At 46.3% G+C, this 18776-nt stretch overlaps 1 protein-coding gene across 6 annotated transcripts in view; it reads right to left on the bottom strand.

Annotated features, from left to right (window-relative positions):
- KANSL3 (KAT8 regulatory NSL complex subunit 3) overlaps window positions 1–18776 on the bottom strand; it is a 37087-nt gene that overhangs the window by 8726 nt on the left and 9585 nt on the right. For 5 of the 6 annotated variants that reach the window (XM_079987437.1, XM_079987435.1, XM_079987436.1 and 2 more), the window contains exons 6-16: window positions 17803–17934; window positions 16789–16905; window positions 15167–15268; window positions 14948–15019; window positions 12588–12662; window positions 12168–12325; window positions 10474–10537; window positions 8794–8997; window positions 7883–8048; window positions 5546–5623; window positions 1779–1967 (exon numbers count right to left, since the gene is read on the bottom strand). In XM_079987437.1, the coding sequence (XP_079843563.1) occupies window positions 1779–1967; window positions 5546–5623; window positions 7883–8048; window positions 8794–8997; window positions 10474–10537; window positions 12168–12325; window positions 12588–12662; window positions 14948–15019; window positions 15167–15268; window positions 16789–16905; window positions 17803–17934 (1357 nt within the window). The remainder of the gene's footprint in view (window positions 1–1778; window positions 1968–5545; window positions 5624–7882; window positions 8049–8793; window positions 8998–10473; window positions 10538–12167; window positions 12326–12587; window positions 12663–14947; window positions 15020–15166; window positions 15269–16788; window positions 16906–17802; window positions 17935–18776) is intronic. The other variant, XM_079987439.1, reaches the window with a different exon arrangement.

The following is an 18776-nucleotide window of genomic DNA, read 5'->3' on the forward strand; positions in this document are numbered from 1 at the left end:
TAAAGCATCTCTCATATAAAATACACAGGAACAGAAGCAAGTTAAAATCACGCGTTTATTGCAGTGTTTTGGATACAAATGAAAATCTGTCTTGCACATTCCACCTGTCCACGTATGGTAAGAGGGAATTCTTGTTTGGTTCAAGTTTACTTCTGCATTTCATTATTGTCTGTGAAAAGAAATAAAGTTTGGATAATTAAAAAATTAAAAAGGGACAGAGACTTTCAAAGCTGATAAATTTATGCCCCAGTGATTAAACAGGGATTAGTTAATTTGTACAGTAAAAATAAATAAATCTACTGTTGAATTAACTAAAGGGAAGATTTACAAAAGTATAACATTTTACAGCTTTGGAAGTCTCCATGTCCAGATGTGCTCAAACTATGTGAAGCCCTCTTCGTAGAAGGGTTGGCTCGACAGCCTACTCTTGCTTCCATTTTAAAAGCCTTAGCTGATTTATCCCCAATAAATGTTTCAAGTGTGGCTATCCTATCTCCTGCTTCACACTGAGCTTGGGCGCCCATGCAAATCACTAGACCACTCTAGAAGGAGTTCCCGTTTAGCAATGTGCTGCTGCTGTTACTTCATGTGCTCATCAGCAAATACAGTCATTCCCATTCAGGGTCCTTCCCTCATATGTGAGGGCAGCGAACCAAGATGTGCAATAGAGTGTGCCCTCCTTCAGGGAGCTGTGGCCACTCCCAGCCCCTTACCAGCATACTTGTATAAGCCATGCACACATCCGCACAGTTGCTGCATCCAAACATGCTACAGGTTAGGAAATCATTTGCAATCAACTACATATTTCAGGCTATGAGAATGTTATGAAACAATAATCACATCTAGAAGCTGGCTTTGCCAAGAAATCTGAAATCACAAAGGATCTTCCAATGGAAGTCAGCATCAGTCCTAGAAAGAGCTTTTCCTATAGGGGATCTTGAGCTCCCAGGTGGAAGATTTTGTGGAAAACACTTCAACCTGTTAGCTTTGGAAAAGCTAAATATATTGGCTCAGAAACCAAATGCCATGGACATCAGAAAGAAGAATATTTTAAAAAAATTGAACAGACCACTGGCAAGGCCTTTAGAAATCAACTTGCCCTAGACATGTTCCACAAAGCTGTTTTCTGCCTCCCATCAACCAGAATCACATTTTCTGGGGAACAGCTGTAAACTTAGTAGCCATGGCCCCCTGGATACCATGCACTATGACGAGGGTAAGAGGCAGCCTTGTAAACACCTTCCAGTGTTAGCTGAGGGCTTTCTTGGAGCTGCTGTTTGTGCCTTTCTTGCTCTCACTTTGCAGTGCAATCTGCAGAAATCCATACAAGGGGCCTCAGTTTTGTGATGGCCATGTCTTTCACGGCAATGCTTTATTAGTTCAGCTCACAGAGCAACTCTAACATAACTAGATCCCAACAAATTCTCCAACTCTAGCTTCAAAACCCACCTGCATCCAAGAAACATTAGGAAACAGTGCAGTTCCTCTTTTGTTTATAATGCTACTGCAACTCAGAGCTGCTCATGAAAAATATTAGCTAATTATTCCCTGGAACTAATACAATGGCTTAAACCTTGCATGTCAGATAATAACATGTTTTAGGCCCTTGCTCTGCACTGTCCCATACACTAGACCAAACCATTAATCCACCAGCCTAGTCTAGCACTCTCCCAACCAAAACGCCACTTGAGGTGATTGACACACATCTCCTGTGACCTTTAGACCCTCCCTCCTCACCACTGGTCACCTGTAAGTGAGCTATAGTTCCCAGGACTCACTTTCTGGCGGTGCCTCTAAGGGGGCTCCATTCCCTGTGTCAGCAGATTCTCCATGGGAGACGATGGTCACCTTGATTTTGGCTCGCTTGGAAGATTTGCTGCAGTGAGTTGGACTGGGGGCCTGGTGCCTCTTCAGCTGCATTCGCACATCTTCTTTCTCCCTGGCCTCTGACTGCTGCTCTGAAGAGACTGAAACCAGAGAATACAAGGCAGTTTGTTGAAACTAAGTGTACAGGGGAAACCTCACAACACAAACCTGTGCATGTGCCCAGACACACATCCCTGCAGTTTCCTCCAGGCTACCCTGTGCAAAGTGTCATTTTGCTTCACAGGCGACAAGAACCCTTCTTCTCTTTCTTTGAAGCTGTCACCTCACCTGCCAATCATCAGCATTAAATAGAAATTAATCAGGGGTGCCATTCAAGCTGCAAACTAGGAGAAGGGAAGGAGGACTTGTAGGATATGGATGGAGGGACCAATAGGTAAAGGAAGAAGAGATCAGCTACTGGAGAGGCATTGTGAGCTGCACTCATGAAATAGATGGACTTCATTTCAAAACGCAGGAGCTCTTTCCTAACGGATGTACCAGATTCCACAGCAGGGCTGCAATCCTAAGCAAACTTACTTGGAACTAATTCATTCAGAAATCACCAAGACTTCAGCCAAACAATTTTAAAACTTGGTCTTAATCTTATTGCTTTCATCATAATTTATGTGCAAGTAAACATGGTTTACTTTGAATCCCCGTGATGGGGTGAGCTCCTGTTGCTCGGTCCCTGCTCCTGCCAATCTAGCAGTTCAAAAGCACGTCAAAGTGTAAGTAGATAAATAGGTACCGCTCCGGCGGGAAGGTAAACGGCATTTCCGTGCGCTGCACTGGATCACCAGAAGCGGCTTAGTCATGCTGGCCGCATGACCCGGAAGCTGTACGCTGGCTCCCTCGGCCAATAAAGTGAGATGAGCGCCGCAACCCCAGAGTCAGCCATGACTGGACCTGGGGTCCCTTTACCTTTTTAAACATGGTTTACTTGTCGGATTCTCTCTGCTAATGCCTTCAACACACAACTCATGCTAGCTAGGTACTTTTTCCTTCTTACTGCAACACTCAGGCTTAGAGATAAAAGAGTGGTGTGTTTCAAGTCCCTAAAACCACACCCCTTTAGCAAAATTCAGAACTCTCTTCCTGGGTCAGACCAAACAGCAAACTGGACAGATGGCTTCATTACTGGTTCCCATCTTTCTGGGAACCAAATGAGGTATTCACAAGAACCAACAACGTTGAAGATCTTCTTCTCTGAACATCTCACAAACAGGGATTTTTTTCAAGCTTAAAGCCCACTCGCCCCAATATGTTATCATTCCACAATGTGGAGATGATAGAGAAGCCACAGCATTGAATAAGCGATGTTTTTGCTCTGTAGTGTTGGGCATTGATAGCTAACGGTACCAAGAACAGCTGAGAGTAAAGCTCAGTATTTGTTTGTCCTGGATAAGGAAACAACCCATGAACCTGATTCATGCCAAGCAGCCACTTTCACCAGGGCCATCAGCATGGAGTCAGTTTTCTGTTTACTAAGACAAAGAGTTAACACATTGCTTTGAAACCTGGTGCATGCTCTGCTCCAAAGTCACTCGAGACATTTTGCTGAGAATGTGGAGAATCACATTTGTGTGTGTGTGTGTGTGTGTGTGTGTGTGTGCTCACAGTAGTCCAAAACAACCAAGTACTCCACACAGGACTCCAGAGGTGACTAAGCTACAGCTCTCCAGATCCTGATGGACTCCAGCCCCAAACATCAGTGATGTTGGCTGGGGCAGATGGGAATAGGAGTCCAAACACATCTAGAGGTTAGCCACCCCTGCTCTCTTCTGTTCACCAGCAGCTCAGAGCCACCAAATTTAATGGAGCAGAAAGTGAATGCTGAGCCGGTCCCCAGGCTGAGGCACCCCAAGAATTCTACGGGAACTCTGTTGGCTTTGCTGCTGCTCTGAGGTGAATGAGGATACCATTTTGAGACTAAACTTCTGTGCAGGCTGGGAAGGAAACTGACAACCTGCATTTGTTACGGTAGCCCAGCAAGTTCCAACTAACTGGCACTGTTTCTATGTATCCAGACTGCTGAAGAAAGCCAAGTCAAAACGTAGCCATTCTTTACTGAATAAACTGGCACCAAGCACTGTGTTTTACAAAATTAGCGAGAGCTGGCTACTTAGCTAATGTTACAGTGGTGCCCCGCAAGACGAATGCCCCGCAAGACGGAAAACTCGCTAGACGAAAGGGTTTTCCGTTTTGGAGGTGCTTCGCAAAACGAATTTCCTATGGGCTTGCTTCGCAAGATGAAAATGTCTTGCAAGTTCCTGCGGGTTCCCCCCCCCCCTTTTTCTAAACCACTAAGCCGCTTATCCGCTAAACCGCTAATAGCGCTAATCCGCTAAGCCGTCAATGGGCTTGCTTTGCAAGACGAAAAAACTGCTAGACGAAGAGACTTGCGGAACGGATTCTTTTCGTCTTGCGAGGCACCACTGTATTTTCATAGTGTATGTGGTACTTTTCACACACAATTCTACTCTGAGATTTGTTTGGATTTCATTACTGTTGCTTTGGTTTAATATTGTTGTATGCACTTGTACTAGGTGGGAATCAGGTCTCCTGCCGTGACAGGGATGCTGCTGCATTCCCCCATCACAGAAAATCCACTGTGGAATTCAGTTCATACCATCAGATTACAGGAACAGAACATCAGAGCCACCAAAGCAATCTGGGGTAGGGAGCAAGCAGCCTCCTCCAGATCAACCAGACAGCGAAGGGGCAGTAAACCTCAGGCAGGCCATGTCCCAAATGTGCCTCTCCAAGCCTCTCCACCTGGCCTTTGGAATTGTCCCTGGGTCACGCCCCAAACTGGTCCTGCTTCACACCTCAAGTGTTTTTGCCTGGCTGGAATATGCCTTTGTAATAATGCCTCATTTGTCTAGATGGATCAAAGAAAGAGAAGGGCGTGAGAGTCTGTGTAGAAGCTAGGCTACCAAACAAAGGTAAAATTTACATTTATAGCTCCACCTGCTTTTGCATCTGGCCCTGCCGACCAGTAGAATGCGGCCCTTGGAAGGCTGCCCAGAAGGAATCACCCTCACCTCAAAAAACCACCCTTATTAGCACAAGGCCCTACCAGAAATGCATTGCCATGCATTTATCAGGCCACACTTCCATCACAATTAAGCTTGGGCAAGGAAAAATTCCTAGCGGATTGTAGCCCATGATGGGTCACGATCTGTCTACCAGATCTCTCCCACTTTGCCATCTTTAATTTCTAGAGTTCAAAACCCACCAAGACCAGGTGGCAGGCAGCCTGCTGCCTCCTGAAGAACAGCTGGTAAAGCTAGCCTCACTGCAACACCCCAAACTTCCCCTGCCAACTGTTCATCTCCCTTTTGTGGTAGCAGTTTGCAACTTCCAGGAGCACCAAGGAAAAAGCAGGGCTGGAACAGCTGGGCCGGTCCAGGCAGAAAATAGTTTTGTTTAGGCCCACTGCAAAAACTGCCTCCAGCAGTAATGAAATTTTCAAAGCTATGTAAAAAAAAGTGGGGTGGGTGGGTAGGAAGAGAAGCTGCCCTCTATAGCTACTTTACTTCAGCTCCTGCTAAAGCAACAGGAGGAGTGGGAGAAGGCAGAAGAGGCCCCCAAACACTGCCAAAGCAGCGCAAGGAGGGAGAGAGGAGGAGGGTGAGGGAAGAGAGGCAGCAGAGGCAGAAAGTGAGGAGATACTCACCAAAGAGGCATGAAGAGGTGCCAGGAGGAAGAGATTTCCTCACCAGCATGTTTTGTTTCAGAAAGGCAGCAAACTGAGCTGAAATGAATCAGAGAAAATTACAGTCCTGCAGCTCATGTTTTTTTGGGGGGGGGCATCCCTCTGACCCACCATGAGAAGAGAAACTCTGCGGCTGGCTGGCAAGTAGATCCAAGAGGCATCTCTAACTGGCATGGCTATAGCCCAGCCTCCCCCAACCCTGCAAAGCGGTGCTAGCCAGGGCTGATGGGACTGTCAACAGTTCAAAAACATCTGAAGGGCACCAGTTTGATGCAGAATCCTATAGCATATTGCCTGTCACTGGGGCTTTGAGATCACCCACTCCACCCTGACCAGCAGAACCAGGCAGCAACTTCTGTCAGAGACAGCAAAAGCAGGTTTCTGACTTGTTCTCTCTCCCTCACTGACTGCACTTTCAGCTATTGCCTGAGCAGGGTCACTTACTAATACAAATCACACGAAGTCATTTCAGGCATATTTAATTATAACTGCAAAACACTTGGCACAAACAACACACAACACATTAGGAAGCAAAATGTTACTGCGGATTGTCATTGTTTAGGGCTCAACACAGCAGCACTCCAAGTACCCACTCTTGAATGGAGGTATGTGGCATAAAGCCTGCTAGCACTGGCCAGCTGCTACAGTAAATTTACGGCTACCTTAAGAGTTTGAATTCTAAGAAAGCAAAGGAGTGACCATGCTGCCACACATGCACTTATTTTGATCTGCTGCTAGGATGTGCCTAAATCTGTAATTTAGAACAATCAAAGCATAAAGATTTATTTAGAGGGTGTTTAGCACTTACTGCTGCTTTTCTGAAGGAGTGATGCCTTCATACACAATTCAGTGTAGGCTTCACAATGAGACCTAGAATTTGAGTTGGCTGACAGCCACAAAGGCCAGAGTGACAAGGACCATAGGTGATCAAACAACAGGGCAATCTGTTTCAACCCTTGACAAATGCTGTCTCTCTCCCCCCCCCCATGACCTCATGTATTAGAGAAGGAGAACAGAGGCCAGACGGAGAAGGAGAAGGGGGACTATGAGAAAAGTAAGTTGCTCAGCCAATCTGGCACCAGCAATATCCAGCTGCATCAGCGTTCACCAGCCTGGTGTTTTCCAAGAGTTGTAGGAGTTTTGGATGACAGCTCCAACCAGCCCAAGTGAGATCAGGTAAAGGGTTGCTGGAGCTGACAGGAGTTGTAGTCCAATATATCTGGAGGGCAGCAAGTTGGCAAAGGCTGAGCTGCGATGCGCAACACACTCTCATCACAGGACAGTTGTGGGTCAAGTGGCAGCCAAGGTAGCCCAGCTAAAAACACAGGAAGCTCCTTAGCTCAAGTCAGGCTACCGGTCTATTTAGCTCAGTATATATTATCTACTCTGACTGGCAGCAGCTCCCCGGGGTCTCAAGCTTTCCCAGACCCACCACCACAGCTCCACTTTATCTGGAGGGGGGTGGAACTGGGACCTTCTGCATGCATAGCTCATTGAGCTGTGACTCTCCACCCTTCTCTGATCAAGTTTCCTGCCCAGTTCTAATTTAGGGGATGACTGTAATGAGGATGGTATTGCTCCATTAGCCTGCCCATTCCTCCCTCCACAGCAGGCATGAAGCAAAGAAAGGGTAAAGCTTGGCAGCACTGAAACAGAGTCTGGGCTGAAACTCATCTGCTGCCAAAGACAAGAGTCCCAGCAGAAGATCTGCAATTAAAAGCTCAAGGGAAAGGATCTGTATTTTCAAGGACAAAGAGGAGGAGTGGTCGCTACTGGGAGCTGGCAGGTCTGCTGAGCTGCACTGGGCACGCAGAAAACCAGACTGAAGATGAGAGAAAACTCCCTGCCTCGCCCTCCGCCAGTCTATCATGTGCCTTTGCAATCTATCATCAGTGCTGTTCTCTTCCCTTGGAGTCACCTGCATTCACCTCACAGACCAAGCCACAGAGCACAGCCTGCACAAGCTTATCACCATGAAGGATGAAAGGCACCTGTTGAATATCTCTATCCCCCAACATACAAAACCATCACATATGCTTCAGATACTCCATTACACAGTCTACTGATGAGGAGACACAAATCTGCACGGGCACATTATAAGCCTACAAAAGCCACAATCAGCAGCAGGAGAGCAGCAAGGAAACAAAAGCTACTAAACAGAAGACTCCAAAGGCCCATTAAAGCGGCTGTTTCTGTTCTGGAGGAAGTGACCCCTTTCTGAAAGTTGCTTGGAGGCCCCAGTCTAAGCATTCCCAGGATGCGAAAAGCTGCCCCACAAAGACAAACAGGCAGACTTACCTTGAGCCTGCTTGTGGGTCAGCGCTGCTGCAGCAGCTTCTGTCCGCTGCACGGACCTCTTCAGCAACTGGGTAGCCCCAATCTGACTGGATTTCTGAACTGATGACACAGTGGCCATTTTAGCCTTAGGACTGGAGGTGGGGCTGCTGGATACACTGGAGAGGTCCTGCCCAAGGGAAAAAGCCCCCCCCCCCAAATACCATTATGGGTGCACTACAATGAACATGTTTAGTAATGCTTAGGATCATGGACTTGGAAAACTAATGACATGGCAAGCAATGGACCCCAACACCTCCCTGCTCTCATGACTGAGTCCCATCCCTGCTACTGGCTCCTTTAATCCTCCCAAGAATTCTGAATCTTTGCTTCTCTACCCCTGGGTCTCACGATCAGCCCCCCTCCACCACCTTTCATATACAGGGCTCACTGCATCCCTCAGTTCCATGCTCACATCTCACAAGTATGACAAGTAACAAGTGCCCTCAGAACCTAAGTGACCCTTATTATAAAAGCTGGAAGTTTGTTTTTTAGAAAACTAAATGCAAGAAGGAAGAGCAGACTAAGGTGAGCACATTTAATCTATACAAAATAAAAAAATTCCTTCCAGTAGCACCTTTTATTTATTTATATATTTTTAATTTATTTTTATTATTATTACTTTTTTTGACTATGGCAGACCAACACGGCTACCTATCTGTAACATTTAATCTATGTTTCCAAATGTGGCTGGCCGTGCTCCTGTGGTATAGGGTTCCAAAGGTGGCCCTGAGAATTGTGTGGGCAATGCCTGGGAAAATCTAAAGCTGCAGCGTGAAGGTGCCAGAATCTTTCTTTCTCTTCTTTTGGCACATTCTGCTGTTGTCACTGCAACTCTTTGCAAGCACACATGCTTTCCCCACCACCGTCATTACCTCTGACCCGGAAGGTGAAGCCGGGACCTTGGCTGCAGGGGAGGCCGGCCGGCTGCTTCTTTCTGGCATGTCAAAGGACAGATCCCGCCTGGCCAAATCACGTGTCGTTTTCTTCTTCTTCTCAGCATCTAGGTCCCGAGGGTCAGAGCCTGAATGGCTGTCTGCCCGGGTGAGCACTCCAGTTAGGAAGTCAGCGATCTCATCCTGCAGAGGCAAGAAGACGGGGTTAGGTTCTTAAGAGCATCCACAAAATAAACGTGCAAATGGTCTAAATGAAACTTCTTGTAGTTCAAATTATTTGCCAACTCTCTCTCTCTCTCTCTCTCTCTATATATATATATACACAGTGGTGCCTCGCAAGACGAAATTAATCCATTCTGCGAGTCTCTTCGTCTTGCGAAGCACGGCTATTAGCGGCTTAGCGGCTATTAACGGCTATTAACGGCTTAACGGCTTTAAGAAAAAGGAAACAAACTCGCAAGAACTTTCGTCTTGCGAAGCAAGCCCATAGGGAAATTCGTCTTGCGGAACGACTCAAAAAACGGAAAACTCTTTTGTCTAGCGAGTTTTTCGTCTTGCAAGGCATTCGTCTTGCGGGGCACCACTGTATATATATGTGAGGCCACAACTCCCAGTCCTTCCCTTTACACTTACTTTTACTATTCTTATGCCAACAGAAAATTTAATGTGCTGAAATGTGCTAAGGGGGCCTTCAGAGCAACAGAAAGGATTATGTGCTGGTCCCTGCAGAAGGACCTCTGCCAAAGAGGGCAATGTAGAGATTTGCTTTCCACTGTGTGGCAGCACAGCGATGAAAACGCAATGCAGCAGGAAGCCATATGGAAGATTAGGGAATTACGGAAGGAGCGACTAGCCTCTCGGTAGGCTTCCACACATGACTGAGTGATGGCACTTTTGCACCCTGCTAAAACAGGAGACAAGACAGTCTTATGCTGGGGGCCTGAAAGCATTTCCTGCCCAGGCACAGCTTTGTTGCCAGCCTGTGACACCCTTGGCTCCCTCCCAGCAGTGGTGACTCTTGCCTCAAGTGAGCATAATTGCTTTTGGATAGGTTCAAGTGTTTCTCTTGCAACTGACAAGGGACAAAGAGACAAGGGTTTGAGAACCTTTGGATTCTGCCCATCAAGACCCAAGAGTAGACTGGGCAGGACCTGAAATGCGGAAGAGTGGCTAGATGAGTCAGGTGAGGGCTTACACCGTGTCTACACCACTATGAGTAGTCCCATTGAACTTAATGGGCACGACTAACAGGTGAATAAATTCCAATGAGTCTACTCTGAATAGGACTGAGTTGAATAAAATCATAGAATTGTCAAGTTGGAAGGTACCCTTCAAGGGTCATCCAGCCCAACCCCCGGCCATGGAGGAATCCCTGGCAGAGGGCCATTGAATCTGTTTAAAAACCTCCAACGGAAGAGAGTCCACCACCTTCCAAGGTAGCCCATTCCAATGTTGAAACTACCCTCTATGTTTTGGACCACAGCTCCCATCATTCCCAGGACAATATGGCAGTACTGGCTGCAGCTGATGGGACCTATAGTCCAAAACATCTGGAGGACATCAAGTTAGGGTTGGCTTTTTGCCAAAATTATTTAGCACAGAGAAGTGATTAGGACCTCATAATTTATGTCATGTACTTGAGTAGGGAGATCTGTTTACCTGTATACACCTGTCCACCATGCTCTGAGTCAGGCCTTCTGATTTCTTTTTGGCTTTGCTAATCCTATTATTAAAAAAAACCAGAAAACCTGTCAAAGCACACACTTCCTTTGATTTCCTTCTCCTTCCCAATTCACAGTCAGAAAGCTGATAGTAGAAGATGACCCCTGAATGTCAATCTGGTATTACCAATGTTTTTGTCAACTTTGCACAAAGTTACCTGCTCTGGATTTATATGGAATCAAGGCTGACTTGACTTAACTGACTAGAAGCGACCCTTGCTTTTCACCAAATACAAACAGCAAGAACGCTGATTAAATTTACTGGCAAATGCCAGGGGACTAAGCTAGTCTGTCCACTATGAACTGCACACCCCATTGTTCAAACTGATGTTCACATTCTGTGCCCCCATTTTCTTGTGTACCTTAGCGTCCTAACTTATGGCAGTGAATTATGGGCAGATGCTTTTCATACAGAAAGTTCTAGGTCCAGTCTCTGGCATCTCCAGCTAAGGGGTGCTTGAACGACACTGGCAGATGGATGGAGGGACTTATCAGTCTGACTCAGTGTTAAGGCAGCTTCATGTGTGTGTTGGTGTCGTTTCAAAGTTTAAATCAAGACATACATGCAAACTCCTAGGTGCAGAGCTCCCTTTGACCCCCCACAGAATATTTGAGGGGGTTGGGCTACCCAAAGTTGCTGGGCATTGCCACTCAAATGGTGTGCATGCGCCATTTCATGAGACTGATTATGCGCAATAGGGCTTACCTCCCCCCCCCCCCCAGCATTTTATTCAAGTTGACACTCCTGAATAAAGATTTGTTTGAGTTTCTCCACAGCAGGGATGGAGAAACCTCCAGCTTTGGGGGAGGGGAAATGGGGGCACTCATAGCTTTTCACCACACTCTTTCCCCATCCCACAGCCCTTGCTGGTCCTACTCTGCACCTTTCTTGAGAGTTTGCACCTCTGGACTCTGATAATGCCTTCTGCTGGCCTAGATGAAGGATAGAGAGGAGTATCTGCATATAGGCTACTGTGCAAAAGTAAGATTTAGATTCCTTGCTGTATCCATTTTTGCCTCTGGCTCTGTCCACCAACTGGCATACAGCCCCCAAAGATTGCCCAGAAAAGAATGTGGTCCATGGGCTGAAAAAGTTTCCCCAGACCCACTCTAAGAACATTAAGAGCCTGCTGGATCAGAGCAATGGCCCACCTAGTCCAGCCTCCTGTTCTCACAGTGGCCACCCAGATCCCTGAGGGAAACCCGCAAGCAGCACTGGAGCACAAACGCATTCTCCCTATTTTGGGTTTCCAGGAACGGCTATTCGGAAGCATTGTTGCCTCCAACTATGTAGGCAGAGCATAGCCATCAGAGCAACCGACAGCCCACTCCTCCATTAATTTGTCTAATCCACTTTTAAGGCCATCCAGGTAAGTGGCCATCACTGATTCCTTGGAGGGGGGGGCAAGTTCCAGAGTTTTATTCATTATTTATTTATTTAACAAAATTTATACACTGCCTGATTGTAAAAAAACAAACTTCAAAGTGGTTTACAAAAGTGGTTTAAAACTTCTAAGCAGGAAGCAGTTTTAACTTTGCAGGTCAACATACAGTTTCCCTACCAAGGTTCTTTTTTTAACAAAGAACCTCATGGCCTAGATCTAACAATAAACTCGCCCTGGCTGAACACACCTCAGATTATCATCAGCTCCTCCAACCACGACTAAGCTGTTTTCAGCTCGAAGCTTCTCCCGGAAATCTTCCATGGCTTCACTATTGCACTGAAGGGAGTTCTGACCAATAACAAAAAGAACTGGAGTCTTCATGTCCAGAAGTGGGTCATCAACATCCTGTCGTGGAAAACAACACATCTCTTAGTTTTAGAAGTGATAAGGAGGGTACACTTTGCTGCTGCTGCTGCTGCTGCTGCTGCTGGGCAAAATGCAAGAGCAGGCTTCATATCTGCTACATATTTTTAAAGTAGGGAACCAACATGCAAAGCATTCCTGGTATGTTGTCGGTAACGTAGCCAAAAAGCAATCCACTCCTCACACCATGCTGTAAAACCAGTTTATTAGCTGACAATTTCAAATTTAGCAATTTCATGCTTACCCCTCTGGGCCCATCCACAGTTAAGAGAGGGAACCCAAGACACACAACAGCACTGACATCCTCCATCACTGAAACCTAGACATGGAAACAAAGGAATCACATTTCTATAACTACTACAGGATACGTTTAGCCTGGTAAATAAAAAACTGAGAGGAGATATGATAGCCATCTTCAAATATCTCAAGGGTTGCCACATGGAGCTTGTTTTCTCCGGCTCCAGAGGGTACGACCCAAACCAATGGCTTCAAGAACTTTCTGAGGGCAAGAGCTGTTCAACAGTGGAACAGACTCCCTCGGAATGCGGTGGAGTCTCCTTCCCTGGAGGTGTTTAAGCAGAGGTTGGATGGCCACCTGCCATGTATGAACTAGTTGAGATTCCTGCATTACAGGGGGTTGGACTAGATGACCCTCGGGGTCCAAACCAACTCTACAATTCTTTTACTCTATGACTATGTAGCTCAACTGGCAATCCATGTCCAGTAGTCAGGAAAGATGATTCTGTGGCTAATCTGTTACAGTTGTATTTGCTTTTCAAGTACAGTGGTGCCCCGCAAGACGAATGCCTCGCAAGACGGAAAACTCGCTAGACGAAAGAATTTTCCATTTTGGAGGTGCTTCGCAAAACGAATTTCCTTTGGGCTTGCTTCGCAAGACAAAAATGTCTTGCGAGTTCCTGCGGGTTTTTTTTCCTTTCCCCCCCTTTTTCTAAGCCGCTAAGCCGCTTATCCGCTAAGCCGAAAAGCCGCTAAAAGCCGCTAAACCGCTAATAGCGCTAATCCGCTAAGCCGTCAATGGGCTTGCTTCGCAAGACGGAAAAACCGCTAGACGAAGAGACTCGCGGAACGGATTCTTTTCGTCTTGCGAGGCACCACTGTACAACAAAGAGTAAAACCAGACTTTTCCTTCCTAATGCATGTGCTCACTCTTTCCAAAATGCAGAGTCAGTACAGTACACCTAGAATCTTTAAGGCCCCTATATCTGCACTATACATTTAAAGCACTATCATGCCCCCAAAGAAGCCTGTGAACTGTGGTTTGTTAAGGATGCTGAGAGTTGTTAGGAGACCCCTATTCTCCTCACAGAGCTACAATTCTCAGATTGGTTTAACAGTTAGTTCCTTTTCCAAGAAATCCTGGAAGTGTAGCTTGCATCATTAGAGGAGCTTGCTTAGACTAACACAGTGGAACACAGCTTTCCCAAATCTGATGCTCTCCAGATGTTTTGAGCTGTATCCAAGGGTACTAAAGGAGCTTGTGGCTGTAATCTCGGAGCTTTTGTCTATGATCTTTGAGAATTCATGGAGAACAGGTGACGTCCCTGCAGACTGGAAGCAGGTAATTGTTGTCCCCGTCTTCAAAAAGGGGAGGGGAAAGGAGCCCCAGGTAATTACCGACCAGTGAGCTTGACATTGATGTTAGAATTCCTGCTCCATGATTGCAGTCATGGGATTTTTGTCTATCACATGACAGTGTATGTTTTGACTCCACAAAGTGGGAAGTGATGGAGACAGGATGTTTGTGTTACTGTGTTCCGTGAAGTGGGACTAGTGTCCTTTCCCCCCCTCTTTGCTGTCTGATGCTAGAGAGAGAGGGAGCCATGTTGCAGTGCTCCGTGTGTGTTTATTTTTTTAATGTATTTTTATTAAAGATTTTCTTAATTTACAAAGGTATGTGCAATGTCTCTCTCTTATTTTTCCCCCATGTAACTTTTTTTTTTTTTTTTACAAATCAGTTTCATTTGTTGAGACATTAGGAAGAATAGGGGGAAAGAGATGGGGGGGGGAAAGGTGAGCGGGGTTGGGGTTGGGTGGTGATGTTTCTATTTTACTTAATATATGTGGGGTTTTGTGTCAGCTCCATGTGTGTTTATATGTAAATAAAGTAATTAGCCAAAATGCTGAGTTGCTGAGTTGCGTAACGCAAACTGCGAACACTCTGCAGATTCCTAAGCATGCCAGTGTCTGTTGGCATCGGTCGATGTGATGTTCGGGCTGAAGAAAGCTTTTGAAGCTCCCGAACGAACGGCCAGGAGGGAGAGAACATGCCAGTCAGGCTTGTGTCTCTGCCAGGATCCTACTTGAGTGTAGGACAAGCTCCTGACAATCAATACCCTTCCAACTCTACAATTCTGATTCTACAAGGATTCTCATGACAACCAAGGACAACCAAGCAGTGCTGCCTGGGGCTGATGTGTGCTGTTGTCCTAAGCAGCTGGAGGATATCAGGTTGGGGAAAGTTGGGGAGCAGAATACTTTCAGGTCCTATGCTTTGGATTTTATTCTGCACGTACCACACTGATGCGATTTCCTGCAGTAAGCTAGTACAGTAATACTGGAGGTATAGACAAGAGAGCGACATACATGACAGGCCACCAGAGCTCCTGTGTTCCAGCCAATGAGGATTACTGGTTTGTGAGAGAAATGGTTGTGGATCTGGAAAAGAAAGGGAAGGCGGGAAATTCAAAAGTTAAGTAATTTCCAAACTGGAAGCCACACATACCCAAGTGAAAAGTTTTGGATTTATAGAAGCTTGAGGGAAGTTCACCACTACTACTTGGATTTAGCTACTCCTGTACCCACCTCCATAACTTTGCCTCTCACAGCACCGATCATGTGCTCCAGGCATTGCAACACTCCAACACCACTGCCGTTATTCATTAAATGGGTAGCAACAGGGATCACCTGCAAGACAAGCAAAGACAAGCGGATTAAACAGCAATTCCATCACAGTCCAAGTTATATTGCAACCAAAAGTTACATCTGTGAATTTCATTGGAGGGGAAAACACAAAGATCTGGGACTCTGCAAACTGTTGAGTTTGTAAATATCTGGATTGTCCTACTCCACCTCAATATGGTTCTAGCTTTTTATATGGTGTTGGGCTGAATCCCCCCAACCATACCAGACATTTCTTCCCTGATGTGGGATTACAAATACGCTACAGAACTGTGGAATTGGAAGAGACTCTAAAAGCCATCTAGTTCAACCCCCCTGCAATGCAGGTAAGGTAAAGGTAAAGGTACCCCTGCCCGTACGGGCCAGTCGTGTCTGACTCTAGGGTTGCGTGCTCATCTCGCTCAAGAGGCCGGGAGCCAGCGCTGTCTGGAGACACTTCTGGATCATGTGGCCAGCGTGACTAAGCGACATCTGGCGATTCAGCACCAGCGCCGCACACGGAAACGCCGTTTACCTTCCCGCTATGAAGCGGTATCTATTTATCTACTTGCACTTAGGGGTGCTTTCGGACTGCTAGGTGGGCAGGAGCTAGGACCGAACGACGGGAGCTCACCCCGCCGCGGGGATTCGAACCGCCGACCATGCGATCAGCAAGTCCTAGGCACTGAGGTTTTACCCACAGTGCCACCCACGTCCCCTGCAATGCAGGAACCACAGCTAAAGAATCCATGACAGATTGGCCAGCCAACCTCTGCTTAAAAACCTCCAATGAAGAGCAGTCCACCACCTTCTTAGGAAGCCCAGTCCGCTGTCAAAAGAGTTCTTACCATCAGAAAGTTATTCCCAATGTTAAGTCAGAATTTTCTTTCTTGTCATTTGAAGCCATTGCTTTGGATCCTACCCTCTGGAGCAGCAGAAAACAAGCTTGCTCCATCTTCCATGTGACAGTGACAGCCCTTGAGATATTTGAAGATGACTATCTCCTCTCAGTCTTCTCTTTTGCAGGCTAAACATGCCAACCCCCTCAACTGCTTCTCATCAGGCTTGGTTTCCAGGCTCTTTATCATCTTGGCCACCACCTTCTGCACATTCCAGCTTTACAATATCCTTCTCAGACTGTGGTGCCCAGAACTGGGCATAGTATTCAAGGCGGGGACTTACTAAGGCAGACTAGAGTGCTACTATTACTTCCTTTGTTCTGAATACTATACTTCTGTTGACGCAGCCTAGAATTGCATTAGCATTTTTTGCTGCTGCATCACACTGTTGACATGAAGCCCAGAGGTGTCCCCCATTCACCTGTTACCTGCCCAGGGTATTTCCCAGTACTTCCACTTTCATGTGTGCCTGATCTCCCTCTCCCGCAAATGGTTATTCTACACTTGTTTTCCATCTAAATCCAATCCAAGAAGGGAATGCGAGTCTACAGGAGTCTGTGGGGTCCCTGCAACTGCACTGAAGGCGGGGAGGGAGGGGACATAGCTTGCTGTAGGAGAATGAGAACAGGGTGGTGAAGAGACACAAACCTTTCCCAAGCAAGAGAGTTGTGACTGCCAGAATCGATGCCGCCGAGAAGTAGGAAACATTGAATTGGAGGGTCCAGAAGATGCCAACAAGATGAGGGGAGAACCAGGCAACTTGCTCTTGGGAAAACAAACAAATCCAAGAGGTTAAAAAAAAGCTGCTTCTCAAAGAGGCTCTAGCCCCTTCAACAACCACGTCTCCAAACACGGTTGCTCTGCTGAGATACAGTTTAAGTCTTGACAACCAAAGCTGTCTTCAGTCAAGGGAAGACATTCTGTACTGCCTTTGGGATTTTAAAACCACCAGCCTTTTCCCAATTTAGCAGCTAAATATATCTGCTGCCCTCCCCCAACTGACTAATTCAGAGGGGAACAAGCAATGGCCTTTTTAAACCTCAATTTTTATCTCTGTTATCTGCTAGCTCCCAGCCACCTCCATTTCCACGTGTCTGCTCTCTTCCTTCTCCTGGCAAAAGCCCACTGCAACAGAGTGCCCTCTCAGCTCATCTCATTATCTAAGCCAAGGTTTGGCTTAATGTGTTGTCTGAACTTTGTATTGTGGCTAAAGCTCTCTCCTCGCTAACCACAAGCTATAGCCAAGAATAAGGGCCAGGGAGGAACAAGAAGAAGAAGAAGAAGAGTTTGGATTTGATATCCCGCCTTTCACTCCCTTTAAGGAGTCTCAAAGCGGCTAACATTCTCCTTTCCCTTCCTCCCCCACAACAAACACTCTGTGAGGTGAGTGGGGCTGAGAGACTTCAAAGAAGTGTGACTGGCCCAAGGTCACCCAGCAGCTGCATGTGGAGGAGCGGAGACGCGAACCCGGTTCACCAGAATACGAGACTACCGCTCTTAACCACTACACCACACTGGCTCTCAAAGTGGCTGATAGCTGCATTCCGGGAGCTGGCATGTTTGCATGTGAACCTGCTCTTAGAATAAAAATGAAAAACAGCAGCAGCACAGAAATAAAACCCAGGACCCCCTCCTCTTCCTGATGGCCCACAAAACACCTACTGGTTTGTTATGTGAAAGGACACCTATGGCTGGATCCCATGGTCGCTTCAGCAAGAGGGAGAGGGCCTCAGCTCCTGCCGCTCCTGTCTTTGCAGTCGAGGACAACAGCATCCGGTCGATGAGGATGGGAATCTGAAACACATTGATAAGCATGTGATGGAACTCCAGAACACAGACATTCACTCTGCATAGTGACAGGAAGACATTGGGACTCTATAGCTGGTTCACTATTATTAGTACATCAATGGTTAAGGGCTGCCCAAATAGGGGTGGGGGATGACGACTAGAGACCTCCTGAAGCAAAAAGGCTCTCTAGCTTCCACTTCCCTTATAAAGGATAACAGCTGAGAGATTTATACATGAGTAGCTTATACATGAGTATTACTCCCAAACACACACACACAGAAATTCAAACCTACAGCATCTTAAAGGAGAGATTTGTGTTCACTCTTTTCCTAGCACTTAAGTAGCATTAACCTGAAAGGTCAGCATTCATGTATAATTAGAATTATATGGAATTCAAATTGTGGTATAGTATGATCACGACTTGCATGGGGGTTACGTTTCACAGACGAAGTGTACATGCAAAAATGTGCATACTCAAACCACACTCTTGGAACGTCCCCCATGGAACCATGCTTGACTTCCAAGCTCTCTACTTTGCTTACCAGGCTCTGGAATGCTTAAGTGGGAACTCGGATAGTACCAAGACTTCTTATGAAAGCATCCTAGAGTCCAGTAAGCAAGGCTTCTTTTTGTGCCAGGTTTTCTGTGCAATTAATTTGAGGGATTTCAACTAACTGCCTTTCAACCACACAAGGCTGAAATTATGCAGATTAATTGCATACACAATGCAGTCGTACTGTACAATAAAATACAATATGTAAGAAATAAAAGCAATAAAAGCAGTGTTTCAAAACCAGGCAACATCTAGCACAGCACATTACAATAGCCCCAACAAACAGAAAAAGGAT

Source organism: Podarcis cretensis, assembly GCF_951804945.1.
Source record: "Podarcis cretensis genome assembly, chromosome: 8".
Lineage (NCBI taxonomy): Eukaryota > Metazoa > Chordata > Lepidosauria > Squamata > Lacertidae > Podarcis > Podarcis cretensis.